The sequence below is a fragment of the Ranitomeya imitator genome, chromosome 7 (assembly GCF_032444005.1).
Source record: "Ranitomeya imitator isolate aRanImi1 chromosome 7, aRanImi1.pri, whole genome shotgun sequence".
NCBI classification, from domain to species: domain Eukaryota; kingdom Metazoa; phylum Chordata; class Amphibia; order Anura; family Dendrobatidae; genus Ranitomeya; species Ranitomeya imitator.
Genome location: NC_091288.1, coordinates 67,181,557 through 67,204,175, shown reverse-complemented (window position 1 = coordinate 67,204,175; position 22,619 = coordinate 67,181,557). Strand labels below are relative to the sequence as shown.

Genomic DNA, 22,619 nt, shown 5'->3' with positions numbered 1-22,619 from the left:
GGAAAAAAATTCCAAGTGCGGTGAAATTGCAAAAAAGTGCAGTCCCACACTTGTTTTTTGTTTGGCTTTTTTTCTAGGTTCCCTACATGCTAAAACTGACCTGCCAATATGATTCTCCAGGTCATTACGAGTTCATAGACACCTAACATGGCTAGGTTATTTTTTATCTAAGTGGTGAAAAAAAAAATTCCAAACTTTGCTAAAAAAAAAAATTCCGATACCCGTAGCGTCTCCATTTTTCATGATCTGGGGTCAGTTGAGGGCTTATTTTTTGTGTGCCGAGCTGGCGTTTTTAATGATACTATTTCGGTGCTGATACGTTCTTTTGATCGCCCGTTATTGCATTTTAATGCAATGTCGCGGCAACCAAAAAAACTTATTTCTGGTATTTTTAATTTTTTTCTCGCTACGCTGTTGTTTAGCAATCAGGTTAATGCTTTTTTTTATTGATAGATCGGGCGATTCTGAACGCGGCGATACCAAATATGTGTACGTTTGATTTTTTTTTTATTGATTTATTTTGAATGGGGCGAAAGGGGGGTTATTTAAATTTTTATATTTTTTTATTTTTTTCACTTTTTTTCACCTTTTTTTTACTTTTGCCATGCTTCAATAGCCTCCATAGGAGGCTAGAAGCTGACACAACTCGATCGCCTCTGCTACATAGCAGCGATCATCTGATCGCTGCTATGCAACAGAAATGCAGGTGTGCTATGAGTGCCGACCACAGGGTGGTGCTCACAGCTTCTAGGGATCAGTAACCATAGAGGTCTCAAGTACCTCTATGGTTACTATACAGAAGCATCGCTGATCCCCGATCATGTGACGGGGGTCAGCGATGCTCTAATTTCCAGCCGCCCGGCCGGAAGCGCCGGTTGAATGCCGCTGTCAGCGTTTGACAGCGGCATTTAACTAGTTAATAGCGGCGGGTGAATCGTGATTTCACCCGCCGCTATTGCGGGCACATGTCAGCTGTACAAAACAGCTGACATGTCCCGGCTTTGATGCGGGCTCACCGCCGGAGCCCGCATCAAAGCGGGGGTTCTGACCTCAGACGTACTATCCCGTCCGAGGTCAGAAAGGGGTTAAACAAAGCGGGTGACAAAGGGGCATTTACTTTGCTGTTTTTTTCTTTTGCTCACTGTGATGGGGTCTATCACACTGATCGAAAGGAACAGATAGGAAAAATTCCCTATTTTTGCTGGGCTTTGGCTGGCAGATCTCAGTGGGCAAACTTCTCATGCGCCTGTCATTTTTTTTTCAAGAAGATGAAGCGAAGGGCCGGGTGACAGATCAGGAGGGCCTGGGGATGGCGTAGGTATCACGGCGTCATCGGGGGTATCATTTCTCTCTCCACTGACATGTATATAATGTCAGAAGAGAGAGAGGAATCATTGTAACAGTGGGCACACTTTAAAAAAAAAAAATATCATGCTCAAGTGTCTCAGCTATCCCCGATACCCGAGACCCCTTGAGATATTCCGACTCTGGGGAGCGCTACAGCCTTACTCCTAATCACCGTTTTAAAACGGCTGTGAGGAAATAAAGCCCCTTATCGGCCGCCGTTTTAATACGTATCGGTTGTCGTTAAGGGTCTAAAACAAAAGTGGTTTAAACAGAATGTATTTTATTAAAATCTGTGGTATTTATTTACATTGGGTGGTTGGTGCAGCAGTTTATGGGTGAGGTCTTATGTATGTCTTTTTTCCCTGGCTGCTTCCCTCCCTTTTTATTTATTAATTTTTTCACCACGCCCGTATTTTCTAGGTCAGGTGTTTTAGTTTAATAAAATGGCACCGAAATCAGGGTGTGCTCATACCGAGCCCATGCCCGGTGCCTGCGCGCTGCCACACTGACTTTACTGACATTACTTAAAATGGGGTCGTGCGCATACCGCAATGTCTAGTGCTGTTTTGCTGAAGACACTGTGTCTGCGAATTCACATACACTTGTCTGCAATAAAATGGTGCCATAGTGCGGTTAGCTGCTGAGGAAGCCAGTTTACTGGCAACGCGTCAGGCGAGTTTCTGCCCTGCTCTCCACCCCTGCCCATATTTACAGCACAGCTCTTTACTGCTCTCAGGGTCTTGGCAGCAAACCCCAGGCTGCCTCTTGCACAGGTAGTATCACGTTTCTGGGCATCTACAGTGGGTACTGAAAGTAATCAGATCCCTTTACATTTTTCACTCTTTGTTTCATTGTAGCCATTTGGTAAATTCAAAAAAAGTCAATTTTTTTTCTCGTTAATGTACACTCTGCACCCCATCTTGACTGAAAAAAAGCATAAATGTAGAAATTTTTACAGATTTATTAAAAAAGAAAAACTGAAATATCACACGGTCATAAGTATTCAAACCCTTTGCTCAGACACTCATATTTAAGTCACATGCTGTCCATTTCATTGTGATCCTCCTTGAGATGGTTCTACTCTTTCATTGGAGTTCAGCTGTGTTTAATTAAACTGATAGGACTTGATTTGGAAAAGCACACACCTGTCTATATAAGACTCCACAGTGCATGTCAGACCAAATGAGAATCATTCCTTTGGTCAAAGGAACTGGCGAAGGAGCTCAAAGACAGAATTGTGGCAAGGCACAGATCTGGCCAAGGTTACAAAAGAATTTCTGCAGTACTCAAGGTTCCTAAGAGCACAGTGGCCTCCATAATCCTTAAATAGAAGAAGTTGGAGACCACCATAAGTCTTCCTAGACCTGGCCGTCCAGCCAAACTGAACAACTGTGGGAGAAGAGCCTTGGTGAGAGAGGTAAAGAAGAACCCCAAGATCACTGTGGCTGAGCTCTAGAGATGCAGTAGGGAGATGGGAGAAAGTTCCACAAAGTCAACTATCACTGCAGCACTCCACCAGTCAGGCCTTTATGGCAGAGTTGCCCGATGGAAGCGTCTCCTCAGTGCAAGACATATGAAAGCCCTCATAGAGTTTGCTCAAAAACAGATGAAGGACTCCCAGGCTATGAGAAATAGGATTCTCTGGTCTGATGAGAAGAAGATAGACCTTTTTGGTGATAATTCTAAGCGGTATGCGTGCAGAAAACCAGCCACTGCTCATCACCTGCCAAATACAGTCCCAACAGTGAAACATGGTAGTGGTAGAATCATGCTATGGGGGGGGGGTTTCAGCTGCAGGTACAGGACGACTGGCTGTCATTGAAGGGAACATGATTGCGGCCAAGTACAGAGATATCCTGGATGAAAATCTCTTCCAGAGTGCCCTGGACCTCAGGCTTGGGCGAAGGTTTACCTTCCAACAAGACAATGACCCTAAGCACACAGCTAAAATAACAAAGGAGTGGCTTCAGAACAACTCTGTGACCTTTCTTGACTGGCCCAGCCAGAGCTGTGACCTAAACCCAATTGAGCATCTCTGGAGAGACCTGAAAATGGCTGTTCACCAACGTTCACCATCCAACCTGACGTAACCGGAGAGGATCTGCAAGGAAAAATGGTAGAGGATCCCCAAATTCAGGTGTGAAAACCTTGTTGCATCATTCCCAAGAAGACTCATGGCTGTACTTGCTCAAAAGGGTGCTTCAACTCAATACTGAGCAAAGGGTCTGAATACTTACGACCATGTGATATTTAAGTTTTTCTTTTTTAATAAATTTGCAAAAATTTCTACATTTCTGTTTTTTTTTTTTTAGTCCAGATGGGGTGGAGAGTGAACATTAACCCCTTCCCGACCTGTGACGCAGCATATGCGTCATGAAAGTCGGTGCCAATCCGACCTGTGATGCATACGCTGCATCACAGAATGATCGCATTCCTGCAGGTCGGGTGAAAGGGTTAACTCAAATTTCACCCAACCTGCAGGAACAGAGGAGTTGTACTTCAGCCCCCCGTGGCTACGATCGCTCTGATTGGCTGTTGAAAGTGAAACCACCAATCAGAGCAATTTGTAATATTTCACCAATGAAACTTGGTGAAATATTACAATCCAGCCATGGCCGATGCTGCAATATCATCGGCCATGGCTGTAGACTGCCACATCTATATATATAATTGCCTAAGGGTTTTTCCGTCTGTCTGTCTGTCTGTCCTGGAAATCCCGCGTCTCTGATTGGTCGAGGCCGCCAGGCCTCGACCAATCAGAGACGGGCACAGCATGGCGACGATGATGTCATAAAGGTTGCCTCGACCAATCAGCGACGGGCACAGTCTGCCGCGAATTCGCCTCGACCAATCAGCGACGGGCACAGTATCGACGTAGATGTCATAATGGTTGCCATGGCAACGATGATGTCATAAAGGTTGCCTCGACCAATCAGCGACGGGCACAGTCTGCTGCGAATTCTGGAATCATCATTGTCCATATACTACGGGGACATGCATATTCTAGAATACCCGATGCGTTAGAATCGGGCCACAATCTAGTCTGATATATATATATATATATATATATATATATATATATATATATATATATATATACTAGATTGTGGCCCGATTCTAATGCATCGGGTATTCTAGAATATGCATGTCCCCGTAGTATATGGACAATGATGATTCCAGAATTCACTGCAGACTGTGCCCGTCGCCGATTGGTCGAGGCAACCTTTATGACATCATTGTCGCCATGGCAACCATGGCAACGTCGATACTGTGCCCATCGCTGATTGGTCGAGGCGAATTCGCGGCAGACTGTGCCCGTCGCTGATTTGCCGAGGCAGCCTTTATGACATCATCGTCGCCATGCTGTGCCCGTCGCTGATTGGTCGAGGCAACCTTTATGACATCATCGTCGCCATGGCAACCATTATGACATCATTGTCGCTGTGCCCGTCGCTGATTGGTCGAGGCCTGGCGGCCCCGACCAATCAGAGACGTGGGATTTCCAGGACAGACAGAAAGACAGACAGAAAGATAGACAGAAGGAAAAACCCTTAGGCAATTATATGTATATATATATATATATAGAGATATATATATATATATATATATATATATATCTCTATATATATAATTGTCTAAGGGTTTTTCCGTCTGTCTGTCTGTCTGTCTGTCCTGGAAATCCCGCCTCTCTGATTGGTCGAGGCCGCCAGGCCTCGACCAATCAGAGCCCGCCACAGCATCGACGTATAAATCCTGCGTCTCTGATTGGTCGAGGCCGCCAGGCCTCGACCAATCAGCAACGGGCACAGCGACGATGATGTCATAAAGGACGTAGAAATCCCGCGTCTGATTGGTCGAGGCCGCCAGGCCTCGACCAATCAGCAACGGGCACAGCGACGATGATGTCATAATGGTTGCCATGGCGACGATGATGTCATAAAGGTTGCCTCGACCAATCAGCAAGGGGCACAGCGATGACGATGTCATAATGATTGCCATGGCGACGATGATGTCATAAAGGTTGCCTCGACTAATCAGCGACGGGCACAGTCTGCCGCGAATTCTGGAATCATCATTGTCCATATACTACGGGGACATGCATATTCTAGAATACCCGATGCGTTCGAATCGGGCCACAATCTAGTCTATATATGTAATTGTCTAAGGGTTTTTCCGTCTGTCTGTCTGTCTGTCCTGGAAATCCCGGCTCTCTGATTGGTCGAGGCCTGGCGGCCTCGACCAATCAGAGGCCGGCACAGCATCGGCGTAGAAATCCCGCGTCTCTGGTCGAGGCCTGGCGGCCTCGACCAATCAGCAATGGGCACAGCGACGATGATGTCATAAAGGACGTAGAAATCCCGCGTCTGATTGGTCGAGACCGCCAGGCCTCGACCAATCAGCAACGGGCACAGCGACGATGATGTCATAATGGTTGCCATTGCAACGATGATGTCATAAAGGTTGCCTCGACCAATCAGCGACGGGCACAGTCTGCCGCGAATTCTGGAATCATCATTGTCCATATACTACGGGGACATGCATATTCTAGAATACCCGATGCGTTAGAATCGGGCCACAATAAAGGTTGCCTCGACCAATCAGCGACGGGCACAGTCTGCCGCGAATTCGCCTCGACCAATCAGCGACGGGCACAGTATCGACGTAGATGTCATAATGGTTGCCATGGCGACGATGATGTCATAAAGGTTGCCTCGACCAATCAGCGACGGGCACAGTCTGCCGCAAATTCTGGAATCATCATTGTCCATATACTACGGGGACATGCATATTCTAGAATACCCGATGCATTAGAATCGGGCCACAATCTAGTATAATATATATATATATATATATATATATATATATATATATATATATATATATATATATATATATATATATACATATATATATATATATATATATATATATATATACACACACAGTTGTGGCCAAAAGTATTGACACCCTTGCTATTCTGTTAGATAATACTCCATTTCTTCCTGAAAGTGATTGCAAATACAAATTCTGGTATTATCTTCATTTAATTTGTCTTAAATGATAAAACACAAAAAGAATTGTCCTAAAGCCAAAATGGATATAATTCCACACCAAACATTAAAAAGGTGTGGACAAAAGTATTGGCACTGTTCGAAAAATCATGTGATGCTTTTCTGATTTGTGTAATTAACAGCACCTGTAACTTACCTGTGGCACCTAACAGGTGTTGTCAATAACTAAATCACACTTGCAGCCAGTTTACATGGATTAAAGTTGACTCAACCTCTGTCCTGTGTCCTTGTGTGTACCACATTGAGCATGGAGAAAAGAAAGAAGACCAAAGAACTGTCTGAGGACTTGAGAAACCAAATTGTGAGGAAGCCTGAGCAATCTCAAGGCTACAAGTCCATCTCCAAAGACCTGAATGTTCCTGTGTCTACCGTGCGCAGTGTCATCAAGTAGTTTAAAGCCCATGGCACTGTGGCTAACCTCCCTAGATGTGGATGGAAAAGAAAAATTGACAAGAGATTTCAACGCAAGATTGTGCGGATGTTGGATAAAGAACCTCGACTAACATCTAAACAAGTTCAAGCTGCTCTGCAGTCCGAGGTGTTATGATCTGGTGGCCTTTGAGCAGCATGAGACGTACTCTGGAGAAGGTGGAACCTGTACTGACCGCAAACCCTGAACTAACAGCGCAACTAGAAGTAGCCGTGGGGGGTACCTAACACTCCCTAGACCCCTCGACACAGCCTAAGAAATAACTACCCCTAAAGACAGAAACAGGAAACCTATCTTGCCTCAGAGAAAATCCCCAAAGGAAAGACAGCCCCCCACAAATATTGACTGTGAGAGGAGAGGGAAATAACATACGCAGAAATGAAATCAGGATTTAGCATAGGAGGCCATACTAGCTAAAAAGAAAGAATAGGACAGAGTACTATGCGGTCAGTATCAAAACACTAGAAAATATCCACCACAGAAGATACAAAACACCACATCTGACTAAAGACATGGAGGGTATATCTGCATCTCCAGAGAAATAGCTAGGCTGCAAAAAATCCTTCACAGACAAAGCTGGACAAGACAAAAACATGAAAAGTCACAGAACTATAAGGTCCACAGCAGGTGGACAGCAAAAACAAAGCCAGGACTTATCTTTGAAGAAAAGCACAGCAAACAGGAGAGACCAGAAGGGATGTGAATCCTCCAAAAACAATGGACAACTGGCACTGACTAAAGGATCAAGCAAGGCTATATAGCCCAGCCCAAATTGCAAAAAATAGATACACCTGATAAATGCTGCGAACCAACTACCGCAGCACTACCACTCATAACCACCGGAGGGAGCCCAAGAGCAGAATTCACAACACCGAGGGTCCAACAGTGTCAACCCGTACTATCCGTCGGTGTCTGAATGTAAAGGGACTGTATGGTAGGAGACCCAAGAAGACCCCACTTCTTACCCCGAGACATAAAAAAGCCAGCCTGGAGTTTGCCAAAACTTACCTGAAAAAGCCTAAAACGTTTTGGAAGAATGTTCTTAGGTCAGATGAGACAAAAGTAGAGCTTTTTGGGCAAAGGCATCAACATAGAGTTTACAGGAGAAAAAAAGAGGCATTCAAAGAAAAGAACACGGTCCCTACAGTCAAAAATGACGGAGGTTCCCTGGTGTTTTGGGGTTGCGTTGCTGCCTCTGGCACTGGACTGCTTGACCGTGTGCATGGCATTATGAAGTCTGAAGACTATCAACAAATTTTGCAGCATAATGTAGGGCCCAGTGTGAGAAAGCTGGGTCTCCCTCAGAGGTCATGGGTCTTCCAGCAGGACAATGACCCAAAACACACTTCATAAAGCACTAGAAAATGGTTTGAGAGAAAGCACTGGAGACTTCTAAGGTGGCCAGCAATGAGTCCAGCCCTGAATCCCATAGAATACCTGTGGAGAGATTTAAAAATGGCAGTTTGGAGAAGGCACCCTTCAAATATCAGGGACCTGGAGCAGTTTGCCAAAGAAGAATGGTCTAAAATTCCAGCAGAGCATTGGAAGAAACGCTGGATATGGACTTTAAAAACAGTCCATCCACACGGATTAAATGAGAATCTCTCCTTTGCTCCCTTTTTGTGATCGCCCTGCCGCTGTGTAGCCGATCATGCTGTAGGTGCCGCCTTTGTTTTTAAATTTGATTTTAACTCTTGCGTTTCTTTTTAGTATATATAGGCTGTATGTGGGTATATCATTGTCTGACTCTCATGTGGATTACCATCATCGTGGATAAAGGCATCAGATATGACGGCGGACAAGGCTTTATTCAACGGAGATTCTTTATCCATACTGCAGCTTGATCAATCTGTGGGGACCGTGATCGTATTGTTGCTGACTGCATTAGAAACTTCTTCCATACTCATATCAATTAAAAATTGGATATTTTGCTTATACTGTATATATATATATATATATATATATATATATATATATATGTCTCTTTTGATGTATGTAGTTTTGTTACAACATGGCTGTGTTTCACATAGTGTCCTCCTGATTCTCTCCGTTTCCACTTCATTTTTATGTCCACGACATTTTCCTGTCTATATGTGTACTTTTTCTCGTATAAATGTTATTATGTGTATATCATGGATTTTCTATGTCATTCTATAGTTAGGTTATATATACATACATATGATGTCTTGATGTACCCATATGCAGTTTTGTTTATATGTGTCGTGTTGTTTGCTTTGTGGTTACCTGTATTTTCCTTTTCATGTTCTCCCTTCTGTGCGCAAGTGTTGCCTGTCGCCATGACTCCACATCCTGTTGACAGTCTGTTGTTCGGTCATGTGGGGCCCCACATATTCCGACATCAGCTCTCATGGCTGCGGCACATTCGGCCGGCATAGTCGCTATTATAGCGACGCCTCCCTACTTCCGGCTCTGTGTTAGCCGTGATGCATCTATTCGTCACTATGGCAACCCTCCTGCATTTCCGGTCTGGTGGCAATGTGCACACTATAAATGAGCGCGCAGATGTAACCACGGCACGCCCCCTGAAGAAGGTTTCAATCCGAAACACGCGTCGGGGTTTGCCGTGGACGGCGTGGTGGCTGGTGTGCACATTCCGGTATGTACTTCTCCCCATATGATGCTCGCTTTGCTATGCATTGACCATCGGATACTCTGCTGTGGGAGTTATATCTGTATGGTTGTGTTGTGCACCAGCCAGACTATGGCTATTTATGATGGAAACTTTGCACTATATATATGACTCATCGCTGTCCATTGCTCACATTGGGCATTTTTGTGCCGCACTGCTGCGTGTCCCCTATGTTCCCCCTGTACCTGTCTATATATATATTTTTATTCTAATAAAGTATTTTTGTATTTTGGAGTTTAACACTGTTTTTGGTGCGTCTTAGTTTTTCTTATTGAGGTTTGCAGTTGGTCCCACTATTGTCCATATGTTTATTGGGGGTTATTTTTGGGCTTCTGTGCTGTGCCCTTTTCTGTGTTATATATTCCCCGATTTCATATGATGTCATTACTTTTGTATTCAGAATTGCAGGGGTGTCAATACTTTTGGCCACAACTGTCTATCTATCTATCTATCTATCTATCTATCTATCTATCTATCTATCTATCTATCTATCTATATATATCAAGAGAATGCCAAGAGTGTGCAAAGCAGTCATCAAAGCAAAAGGTGGCTACTTTGAAGAACCTAGAATATAAGACATAGTTTCAGTTGTTTCACACTTTTTTGTTAAGTATATAATTCCACATGTGTTAATTTATAGTTTTGATGCCTTCAGTGTGAATTTACAATTTTCATAGTCATGAAAATACAGAAAAATCTTTAAATGAGAAGGTATGTCCAAACTTTTGGACTGTACTGTATGTGTGTGTACATATGTACATATGTATATATGTATGCATATATGTGTGTGTATATATATGTACATATATATATGTACATATATGTACATATATGTTTGTGTGTATGTCATGATGATTTATGATAACTAAATTCTGCTTTCTAGATGATGTTAAACCCAAGAAGGAAGAAGGTCCTACTCAGAAATCAATTCGGGAGGCTCGAGAGAAAGAACTGTTGCAGGAAGAGGACTCTTTATACAATGCAGAGAAAGACCCAAATAAACAAATCGGAAAGGCACATCCTAAGGTAGGATCACCAGAAAATCTGTCAAAAATGTGTTGCGTGTTTTTTTTTGTTTATTTTTAACAACTAGAACTTCAAAATGCATAGCAGTGGTTTGCTCACATGAGTATGTATCTACTACCCGTGGAGATTATTGGACTTTGCAAACAGATATTATGAGTATACAGCCCTCCTGGAAAGCAAGGGTGTTCAAGAATGGTTCCACTCTTTTAAAATAGAAATATAAAGGTACTTGGCACTCCAATACAATAAAAAATGTTCACACTTTATTTTCAGGCAATCCAGAGGTTATAATGAAATTGTTTCAGTCCCAGAATATGGACTTTCAACAAACATGGATTGCTGAGAAATATACAGTAGCAATGCTGAAACTAGTGCTGGAGAAGAGCAGCTCTAGTCGCTGTGTATGAGGTGCCAGCTTTAGTTGCGGCGCATGAGGCACTGGCTGTAGTCGCTGCGTAATGAGATGCTGGCTGTGGTCACTGCTTATGAGGCGTTGGCTGTGGTCAGTGCTTATGAGGCACTGGCTGTGGTCGCTGCGTATGAGGCGCTGGCGGTAGTCGCTGCGTAATGAGGTGCTGGCTGTGGTCACTGCTTATGAGGCACTGGCTGTGGTCACTGCGTATGAGGTGCTGGCTGTGGTCGCTGCGTATGAGGTGCTGGCTTTGTCGCTGTGCATGAGGCGCTGGCTGTAGTCCCTGCATATGGCGCTGTCAAACTCCGCATGCTCACACGATGAAAGGGATCTTCTAGGCCCAAGGTCTGGGTGGGAACACGGTTATACTGTAGGTGTCGTTGCACCAGCCAGATGGAGCACGCTGAACATGGATATATGCGGTCAGCTACCAGAGTTATTCAAGAATGTTGGCAAACAGGAGGCGTTATAGATAAGCAGACAATACTTCGGAGTAACAAGAAATTCTTATACCATGGAAGCCACACACAACCATTAACATGTCCTAAAAACCATGGGCCGAGAAGTAGAAGAAGTCCAGAAGACCGGCTACAAGTAGAAGACAGGCCTCCAGAGAAATCAGAAAGTCTGAATCTTGGAAGCCACAGACAGGCATTTTTGTGCAATACTGGAAACTTCAGGCTAGTAGTTAGTGATACTGGAAACCGCAGACAAACAGGTGAAGTACTGATGATTGTAAACCGCAGCTGTGCCCAGAAAACTAAAAGAGTTACTAGCAAGGCTTAGTGCAATAGCGAGACAGTGTTGTGAGTCTGGGAAGCCTTACATAGGCCTAGGGCATTCATTACATGGGTGCACGCTGTGCTACTTGCAAAACCTGACGTGGAGCACAAGAAAATTAAACAGACTGGGGCATGTGCATAACAGACGCACTGGCTCTAGTCACTGTGTATGAGGCGCGACTACAGCCGTTTTTGTCCAGTGCTAATCTTAGCATTGGTACTTTATATTCCTCAGCAATTCATGTCTGACGAAGATCCTCCATGTTCTGGATCCAGAATGTTACAATTTTGCCCTGTGGATTGCCTCAAAATATAATTTAAACAATTATTCTTCCATTAGAATGCCAAGTACATTTTTATATTTTTTTTACTGCTAAATCGGTGCAACTAATCTAAGTTCTCTCCATTTAGTCTCGTACATACTTGCGAGATGTCATCTTCTATTGTTATTGGCACCGCACCAATTGGTCTCCAGCAGTTTGTGACCTACTGGATCTCTCCAGTGATTGTTCGGCGATCTGGAAGTCACAACTCAATGTAAGTCTATGAGAGCCAGAACGAGGGTCTCAAAGACTTACATTGGGAGCTTGTGTCTATTACCTCTGACTTACTGTCAGTCATAAGTTGAATTCACAATATGGCAGATTGGGACCGAAGTGGGGCCGGGAAAACCTGAAGACTGCGGCTTGTGTGTTTAGAATACTAGGGTCAAGGACCTTATGTTAGTGGCACCAGTCAAGCTTTGAAATAAAAAAAAAACACTGCAGTGGTGGTTTTAAAGAGTAACCAGCCTTTTTTATTTTATTAATTTGCATTTGTAATGGTATGAATCTTTGTAATATACTTCATTATTAGTGATGAGCGAGTATACTCGTTACTCGGGTTTTCCTGAGCACGCTCGGGTAATCTCTATGTTTACCCAGATAATTATATTTGCAACATAAGCTGAACTCTTTGACTTTAATGCCTGTCTATTAAGATTATCAAATGACTGAGATATCCGATTACCTTTATTATATTACCATGAACACTCTTACTCTGGGCTATATGTGACTTTTGTTCTGTGCCCCTTCATATTGAGGTCTCCATTTTTATTGTGTACTGTTCTTAGTCATTTATTCAATACAATTTTATGTTTTATCGTTAAATATGGTATTCCCTTTATATATTCAGCCTGTTCATTTTGGGGCTCAGATATTTATTAATCTTATAATTCTTCTTTCACCAGCGCTGCCCGGAGATTGAATATGGCAGCGCCTGGCGACAGAAGCAGAGGTCACCGGCGCAGGTTCTGGTGGAGATATGACAACATTCCTCTTGTTTGAGCAAATTGAGTGAATTCATTATGTCAAAGTATATGTCCTCTAATATTCAGAAATAAGAGAAATGTTCCTTCCAGCATAACTCAAGTTCTGTGGGCAATTTCTTTTCCCATGTGCTTGCACATTGAACTTTTTGGTAGTCTGTTGGTCCTGTGTGAGAAAAAAGGAAAATTCAGCTCACCCCTTTTGATGCTTTCATAGTCCTTGAAAGAGATCCGAGCACGGACAAGCGTCTCTGCTACACGCTGAAAGCCATAACAGGAAAGAAGAGAAATCCAGCTCCGGAGGTAAAATAAACAATTCTTTAATTCAAAATATTAAAAAACAAAAAAAAGAAAAAAGGAATAACGGCTGCTGGACATGAGCCTGGTGATTTCCGGAGGAGAAATGCCGTAAGAAACTGAACGCGGACTAAGAACACGTGTTCGAAACGCTCAGTTACTTGCGGCATTTCCCCTCCAGTAATTACCGGGCTCATGTCCAGCAGCCGTTTTTCCTTTATTCTTTTTTTTTTTTTTTTTTTTTTTTTAATTTTGAATTAAATAATTTTTTATTTTACTTCCAGAGCTGGATTTCTCTTCTAGTCTGTTGGTCCAGTCTAGTTTCTGTAAGTCATGTGGTAAAATGCACATTGATTTGGATAATCCAGTGTTTCATTGCATCAATCTCACCTCTGCCATCATAAGAAGTAGATATTATCTGGCCCTGTTGGGTAACCTTTGCACTATGGAGGTTAAAGGGTTACTCACATCTTCATCAATCGGATAACGACAGAAAGCAATAGTGTTAATATGTCAGCGACGGTTGGAAATTGTAATAAGCGGTTAATTACATGCGTTTGTTTTTTAGGAGCATTTTCCGACAACATCCATCTTTGAAGATGGAAATAACCCTTCAATAGTCTTGTGACTAGCCTAGAAATCTAGCTAAAAGCAAATGCCAAACTGATTTTTGTTATACTTTTTTTTTTAAGCTTCCTTTAAAGGGCCTTGTGTGGTTTGTCTGCTTGTTCCACCCAATGGTTACCTTGTATGTCAGACAGAATAAATCCACAAAGCATAGCCTTCTCCTTACAGAAAGATGAATGAGCGTTAGAATGAAATTGATTACATTTGGAATAATCCACCAGTAATATAAAGACTTACAAATTATTTTCTGACTGAAGAAATCTGCGTATATACTCAGGAGAAGTAATGAACAAGGCCATTCTGAGGGATAATTACAAATAAATCAATAATTAATGGTTCGGGAATGTGTTAATAGGTTCATTATGGTGATTCACCGTTTTTCTTCCTAGCTGGTTTTGCTTAGAAATGTAATAGGAGAGATTGCAGCCTGTTCTCAGATACTTATAAACAGTCAAGAATCACAGCGTTAAGATCATGTTGCAAGCCATCCTTAATTCTGTTCATTTTAGCACATTTGCTATGAAGCTGTCAGAAATCAGTGATTCGATTTGCTCTGGTGTCCACGAGTGTCAGCTGTTTTAATACTGGAGTACAGAGGCCCTGGATGAGCACCAGAGTTTTTGTTTGTCTTGGGACTTTTTTTTAGTCTCTTTTATATACGAGGGTGATTCAAACAATTTTCCGCACTACAGCTGTATTAAAGGGAGTCTGTCACACCCCAAAATGCATTTTAAATGGGCTATACAGTGTTGAAGATGCCTTGACCCCCTATAACAACCATACTTGCACTGTACCTGTTACTGGTACAGTGCCTGAGAAAATTACCTACTTTTACATAGTAACATAGTAACATAGTTAGTAAGGCCGAAAAAAGACATTTGTCCATCCAGTTCAGCCTATATTCCATCATAATAAATACCCAGATCTACGTCCTTCTACAGAACCTAATAATTGTATGATACAATATTGTTCTGCTCCAGGAAGACATCCAGGCCTCTCTTGAACCCCTCGACTGAGTTCGCCATCACCACCTCCTCAGGCAAGCAATTCCAGATTCTCACTGCCCTAACAGTAAAGAATCCTCTTCTATGTTGGTGGAAAAACCTTCTCTCCTCCAGACGCAAAGAATGCCCCCTTGTGCCCGTCACCTTCCTTGGTATAAACAGATCCTCAGCGAGATATTTGTATTGTCCCCTTATATACTTATACATGGTTATTAGATCGCCCCTCAGTCGTCTTTTTTCTAGACTAAATAATCCTAATTTCGCTAATCTATCTGGGTATTGCAGTTCTCCCATCCCCTTTATTAATTTTGTTGCCCTCCTTTGTACTCTCTCTAGTTCCATTATATCCTTCCTGAGCACCGGTGCCCAAAACTGGACACAGTACTCCATGTGCGGTCTAACTAGGGATTTGTACAGAGGCAGTATAATGCTCTCATCATGTGTATCCAGACCTCTTTTAATGCACCCCATGATCCTGTTTGCCTTGGCAGCTGCTGCCTGGCACTGGCTGCTCCAGGTAAGTTTATCATTAACTAGGATCCCCAAGTCCTTCTCCCTGTCAGATTTACCCAGTGGTTTCCCGTTCAGTGTGTAATGGTGATATTGATTCCCTCTTCCCATGTGTATAACCTTACATTTATCATTGTTAAACCTCATCTGCCACCTTTCAGCCCAAGTTTCCAACTTATCCAGATCCATCTGTAGCAGAATACTATCTTCTCTTGTATTAACTGCTTTACATAGTTTTGTATCATCTGCAAATATCGATATTTTACTGTGTAAACCTTCTACCAGATCATTAATGAATATGTTGAAGAGAACAGGTCCCAATACTGACCCCTGCGGTACCCCACTGGTCACAGCGACCCAGTTAGAGACTATACCATTTATAACCACCCTCTGCTTTCTATCACTAAGCCAGTTACTAACCCATTTACACACATTTTCCCCCAGACCAAGCATTCTCATTTTGTGTACCAACCTCTTGTGCGGCACGGTATCAAACGCTTTGGAAAAATCGAGATATACCACGTCCAATGACTCACCGTGGTCCAGTCTATAGCTTACCTCTTCATAAAAACTGATTAGATTGGTTTGACAGGAGCGATTTCTCATAAACCCATGCTGATATGGAGTTAAACAGTTATTCTCATTGAGATAATCCAGAATAACATCCCTCAGAAACCCTTCAAATATTTTACCAACAATAGAGGTTAGACTTACTGGCCTATAATTTCCAGGTTCACTTTTAGAGCCCTTTTTGAATATTGGCACCACATTTGCTATGCGCCAGTCCTGCGGAACAGACCCCGTCGCTATAGAGTCACTAAAAATAAGAAATAATGGTTTATCTATTACATTACTTAGTTCTCTTAGTACTCGTGGGTGTATGCCATCCGGACCCGGAGATTTATCTATTTTAATCTTATTTAGCCGGTTTCGCACCTCTTCTTGGGTTAGATTGGTGACCCTTAATATAGGGTTTTCATTGTTTCTTGGGATTTCACCTAGCATTTCATTTTCCACCGTGAATACCGTGGAGAAGAAGGTGTTTAATATGTTAGCTTTTTCCTCGTCATCTACAACCATTCTTTCCTCACTATTTTTTAAGGGGCCTACATTTTCAGTTTTTATTCTTTTACTATTGATATAGTTGAAGAACAGTTTGGGATTAGTTTTACTCTCCTTAGCAATGTGCTTCTCTGTTTCCTTTTTGGCAGCTTTAATTAGTTTTTTAGATAAAGTATTTTTCTCTCTATAGTTTTTTAGAGCTTCAATGGTGCCATCCTGCTTTAGTAGTGCAAATGCTTTCTTTTTACTGTTAATTGCCTGTCTTACTTCTTTGTTTAGCCACATTGGGTTTTTCCTATTTCTAGTCCTTTTATTCCCACAAGGTATAAACCGCTTACACTGCCTATTTAGTTTTAATTCATATGCAAATAAGGAGGCTTCAGTGAATTCTTGGCTTGGCCAAGAGTTTGGTGCATCGTTATGCCTGCATCGTTATGTCTGCTCATTTGCATTTTGGGGCCCTGTAACTGCTTATGATTGACAGTGTGCACTTCTCAAATTTAGCTCTGCCTGTTGACGTGTGTGTGTGTGACCACGGTATGCGCATAGTGGCCGGGCGTGTCATCTTCCTCGTCGTCTCTTTATTTCTGACACCGGTCACTACACTGATACACTCAGAAGTGCAGAGAGCTATGTTATGTGTTGAAAAAATAAAACCCTAATAAGGCACTCGTAAAAAAACGCCATTAAAACGTTTCAATCGTGGAGTGTTAAAAACTAGTCAGATCGTGATACGTAAAGAAACACATAATAATTATATAAAGTAAGTACATATGGTCAGTAGGAGTATTTACATATAACTGGATGCCATAGTTTGATTTATTTTTTCCTGTTTTAAAGGGAACCTGTCACCAGGTTTGGTCAATATGAATTATGGTCATCACCTTTCAGGTCTAATAAACAGCATTCTATAATGCTGTATATCTGCCCCCAGACCGACCTGTAAGATAAGAAAAGGAACTGTTATTATACTCACCTGGGGGGTGGTCCAGTCCAAGGGGTGTCGCTGTTGTTAGTCCGTCGCCTCCCATCTTCTTTCAATGCTGTTCTCCTTTTTGGTTCGTATGGATGACGCCTCCCTACGTCATCCACAGAAGTCTCCTCGGCACTGTGCTCTTGCGCAGGTGTACTTCTCTGCCCTGTTGAGGGCATACAAAGTACTGCAGTGTGCAGGTGCAGGGGCTCTGACCTTTCCTGGTACCTGCGCACTGCAGTACTTTGCTTTGTACACTCTAGAATGCTGTATATCAGCCCTCAAAGGTGATGGCCATAACTCAGAACAGCTAAACCTGGTGACAAGTTTGCTTTAATTGTATTATTTAAATGTGAAAGCTTTCTGGTAACTACTAAATCGTAGAAAATGGTATTCAGCAGGATACCCATCAGCTCATGTCTCGCTTAATAAGAAGCATGGCTCATCTGCACCGTCCTTGAAGCCTTGAAGGGCTTATTCCAAGACTAAGTTTTTAGGCCCAGAGTAAAATAAAAATGACAGACAGTTGCTACCTACTGTACATTCCCCATTTACCATAACACAGCGAGGTCATTAACTGCTCCTGCCAGCTATTCAACTGCTTAACATCAACAGACCAGCTGTTCCTCTTCCAGCTCTGTCGATGGGGTGTGATTGCTGATGTTATGCTGATTGATAGGCGGCTCCCCAGAATTAGGGTAGGTTCACATGACAGATGTCTTCACATACGTGAAAAACAAACTGATTATTCTGATGAGACTCTTATCCGAGTTTGGTCAGAGTGGCATCAGGTTTTCTCGTACATTGAGAGAAAAAAAAGTATCTCCACCTTGTCCTTTATGTCAGTATGTGAAAATCAGACTGCTCTCAGATGATTTTTTTTCACGGAACCATAGACTTTCATTGATCATTTTGATCTAAATGAGGACTTCTCAGATTTTTTTCTGAAGAACAAAATCGGACATGTGTACAGCCCCATACAGTATCATGCGTAGCGCTTATACAGTGGGGCAAAAAAGTATTTAGTCAGTCAGCAATAGTGCAAGTTCCACCACTTAAAAAGATGAGTGGTGTCTGTAATTTACATCATAGCTAGACCTCAACTATGGGAGACAAACTGAGAAAAAAAAATCCAGAAAATCACATTGTCTGTTTTTTTATCATTTTATTTGCATATTATGGTGGAAAATAAGTATTTGGTCAGAAACAAAATTTCATCTCAATACTTTGTAATATATCCTTTGTTGGCAATGACAGAGGTCAAACGTTTTCTGTAAGTCTTCACAAGGTTGCCACACACTGTTGTTGGTATGTTGGCCCATTCCTCCATAAAGATCTCCTCTAGAGCAGTGATGTTTTTGGCTTTTCGCTTGGCAACACGGACTTTCAACTCCCTCCAAAGGTTTTCTATAGGGTTGAGATCTGGAGACTGGCTAGGCCACTCCAGGACCTTGAAATGCTTCTTATGAAGCCACTCTTTCGTTGCCCTGGCGGTGTGCTTTGGATCATTGTCATGTTGAAAGACCCATCCACGTTTCATCTTCAATGCCCTTGCTGATGGAAGGAGGTTTGCACTCAAAATCTCACGATACATGGCCCCATTCATTCTTTCATGTACCCGGATCAGTCGTCCTGGCCCCTTTACAGAGAAACAGCCCCAAAGCATGATGTTTCCACCACCATGCTTTACAGTAGGTATGGTGTTTGATGGATGCAACTCAGTATTCCTTTTTCCTCCAAACACGACAAGTTGTGTTTCTACCAAACAGTTCCAGTTTGGTTTCATCAGACCATAGGACATTCTCCCAAAACTCCTCTGGATCATCCAAATGCTCTCTAGCAAACTTCAGACGGGCCCGGACATGTACTGGCTTAAGCAGTGGGACACGTCTGGCACTGCAGGATCTGAGTCCATGGTGGCGTAGTGTGTTACTTTATGGTAGGCCTTGTTACATTGGTCCCAGCTCTCTGCAGTTCATTCACTAGGTACCCCCGCGTGGTTCTGGGATTTTTGCTCACCGTTCTTGTGATCATTCTGACCCCACGGGGTGGGATTTTGCGTGGAGCCCCAGATCGAGGGAGATTATCAGTGGTCTTGTATGTCTTTCATTTTCTAATTCTTGCTCCCACTGTTGATTTCTTCACTCCAAGCTGGTTGGCTATTGCAGATTCAGTCTTCCCAGCCTGGTGCAGGGCTACAATTTTGTTTCTGGTGTCCTTTGACAGCTCTTTGGTCTTCACCATAGTGGAGTTTGGAGTCAGACTGTTTGAGGGTGTGCACAGGTGTCTTTTTATACTGATAACAAGTTTAAACAGGTGCCATTACTACAGGTAATGAGTGGAGGAAAGAGGAGACTCTTAATGAAGAAGTTACAGGTCTGTGAGAGCCAGAAATCTTGATTGTTTGTTTCTGACCAAATACTTATTTTCCACCATAATATGCAAATAAAATGTTAAAAAAACAGACAATGTGATTTTCTGGATTTTTTTTTCTCAGTTTGTCTCCCATAGTTGAGGTCTACCTATGATGTAAATTACAAACGCCTCTCATCTTTTTAAGTGGTGGAACTTGCACTATTGCTGACTGACTAAATACTTTTTTGCCCCACTGTACATGAAAGTCTTTAATGTGCACCAGCCCCTGGTCACTGAGGAGCTGGATGTCACTTAGCATGACGTCGTCAGTTCACAAAGCATCAGGTGGGTAGCAAGGCGCATAGCATAAAAAGAAAGTTCTGCATAAACCCATGAAATTGAAGTACCACGTCCCCGGTACGGAATTACCGTTCTTCAAATCATCGTTACACCTAAATGTGACCGCTTAATTCTGGAGCTCAGTTTATGTAACAACCCTTTTGATTTTACTATTAAATGCAGGGAATATTTTTATATTAAATAATAAAAGCAAGTCAATTGCAAACTTGTTTATTTTCATTATGTCTATCTGCTGTTATTCTCGTTCAATGAGAGCTTTCATGTTACATAGTGTAATAGAGCCTAGTCAAGAGTGAGCAAAAGTTACGTTCCAGGTGAGGAGTTAGTGTTTTCACACTGCGATTTGGCTCCTGTTCGTTGGTCCCTTCTGGCCTTTTTTCTGAACCCCCCACTAAGCGGGATTTGTGCGTATGCATGTAGGCTATAATGATGCAGATAGAGCGAACGTCGTGCATAATCTTCAGGCATGTACGCTTACTGGAGGCGGACTTTCAAGCATTTTGGGGGGATTCAGACGTAAGCCTCGATGGGGCCAACGAACGGGTACCAGAGTGCAGTGTAAAAGCGCCCTTAATTTCTAATGTCCCAGTAAGCTCTCTCCAGCCCATTGATTCCTGTATAGCAGTTATCTGCTCGCCTCCCTCACTCCCTTTCTGTACTGCGCACCCAGTATCACGGCTCTCACTGTCCAGAGTTGTGTGGTTGTTCCAATGCCTGGTTATCTCTATATGTAAATACAGTGAACTCAGTGTACACTCCAGAACAAATGGTTAAATGTGTTACAGCCGATCTTGTGTTAGCTGCTGTCTGTGGATTGGGCAGCTTGATTCATCCGACTGATTCCCGTTTAAATTAGATTAATTATAGTAAAAATTGTATATAATCGCCGCGCTAACTGAACTGTAGTAGGGATGCAGCAAAAGTGAAGAGTACCGACACTGAATTAAAATAAGGTTTGCTTTGTATTCACTTGCTTGCATAAGTGGCATAGAAATGTGTAGGTCAATCAGGGATTTCTGCTGGCTGGTGCAACTGTTGGGAAGGTTATAAAATTATACTGTTTTTGTGGTTCACATGAGGTATTTGTTAAATATGTCAAGTGTGTACGGTGTATTTAGGTTGTAAATATTGAGGTGTACTTACTAGTAATCTCGTTGGTGGTATAGCGTGCACTACAGGACCCGTGCAGGGGGTAATGAATAGACATTTATGACTTGTGTGTAGTATGTCCTTGGGAGAAAACACAAGGAAGTTTAGGTGAGTGGAATGCTTTGAGTTGTATAAATGGGAATTATTATTATTATTATTTTGACTATATTCGGATTTCAAATTATTTCCCATTTATACAATTTTCCAGGTAACAAACTTGTTCCCATGATCTCACACATAAAACTAAAGCCTGGAATTGTCAAGATTTTCACAAGGGAACCCTTTTCCCACAGTGATGTCAGCTTTGGCTGTTGCAGGAAGACTAGAAGATAGAAATATTGTCGACTAAGATAGGAAAAATGTAAGCAAGACAAGCAGCGAATAGATCAATATTTCTTGCCATGCGTCTCCTCTGGGATCTATTATAAAAGAATGGAAACATAAATTGCATCTTCTCACGTGGCTGTTAAATATTGCTATACGATTAATTACCCAATTATCGACTGGTTTTGTGAATCTAGGGCCAAAGCTTATTATGTTTCAGTAATGGTTATGAATAGATTGTAATCTTTTTAGGATAATCAATATGTCATTTTGTTTCTTTAAGGAAAACCAAATCCACCATGCATCATTGCCTTCTGTAATCTGACTAAGTTCTCATATCTCCAGCTGACGGTTTTGCATTGTGCAGAGATATAAGACTTTAATGCATAGGGCTGAAGCTTCAAAAAGAAAACACAGAGCAATAATTTTAATGATGTGATTACCAACAATTTCAATAAAGTGTTGATTCAAACCGATTTCTCTCTTTTTTTTTTTTAACAAGTTTCTGAAAGGAAAACTGTAAGGTTCATTAATATTTCAGCACTTTTATTACATACAGCGTTCTCGCTAAATGCTGCTCATTGATAAACATCTAGTGACCATTTTAATGGGATGTACTGTAATACTACAGCATTAATTTTAAATGTAGTACTTTGTTAAAATGACTAGAAAAATAATATAGTTTGTACTTAAAAAGCTGACAGGTGTGAAACACAGTGGTAATTTAATCACCTTGCTATGAGCTGACCTGAGTTGGAGTACTAGGGGCATCACCGGCAGATAGCGTCATCAGGATATAGCCAGAGGTCGCTACAAGGAGCAGCAGTGTAGTTGGATAAGCAGGTAACGTAGTCAGGATATAGCCAGAGGTCAGTTCATGGAGCAGCAGTGTAGTTGGAAAGATAAGCAGGTAACATAGTCAGGAAATACCAG

At 42.2% G+C, this 22,619-nt stretch overlaps 1 protein-coding gene across 2 annotated transcripts in view; it reads left to right on the top strand.

Annotated features, from left to right (window-relative positions):
* Positions 1-22,619, top strand: part of SPAG16 (sperm associated antigen 16) — a 1,289,960-nt gene that overhangs the window by 164,160 nt on the left and 1,103,181 nt on the right. For both annotated transcript variants that reach the window (XM_069733408.1, XM_069733409.1), the window contains exon 9: positions 10,383-10,525. In XM_069733408.1, the coding sequence (XP_069589509.1) occupies positions 10,383-10,525 (143 nt within the window). The remainder of the gene's footprint in view (positions 1-10,382; positions 10,526-22,619) is intronic.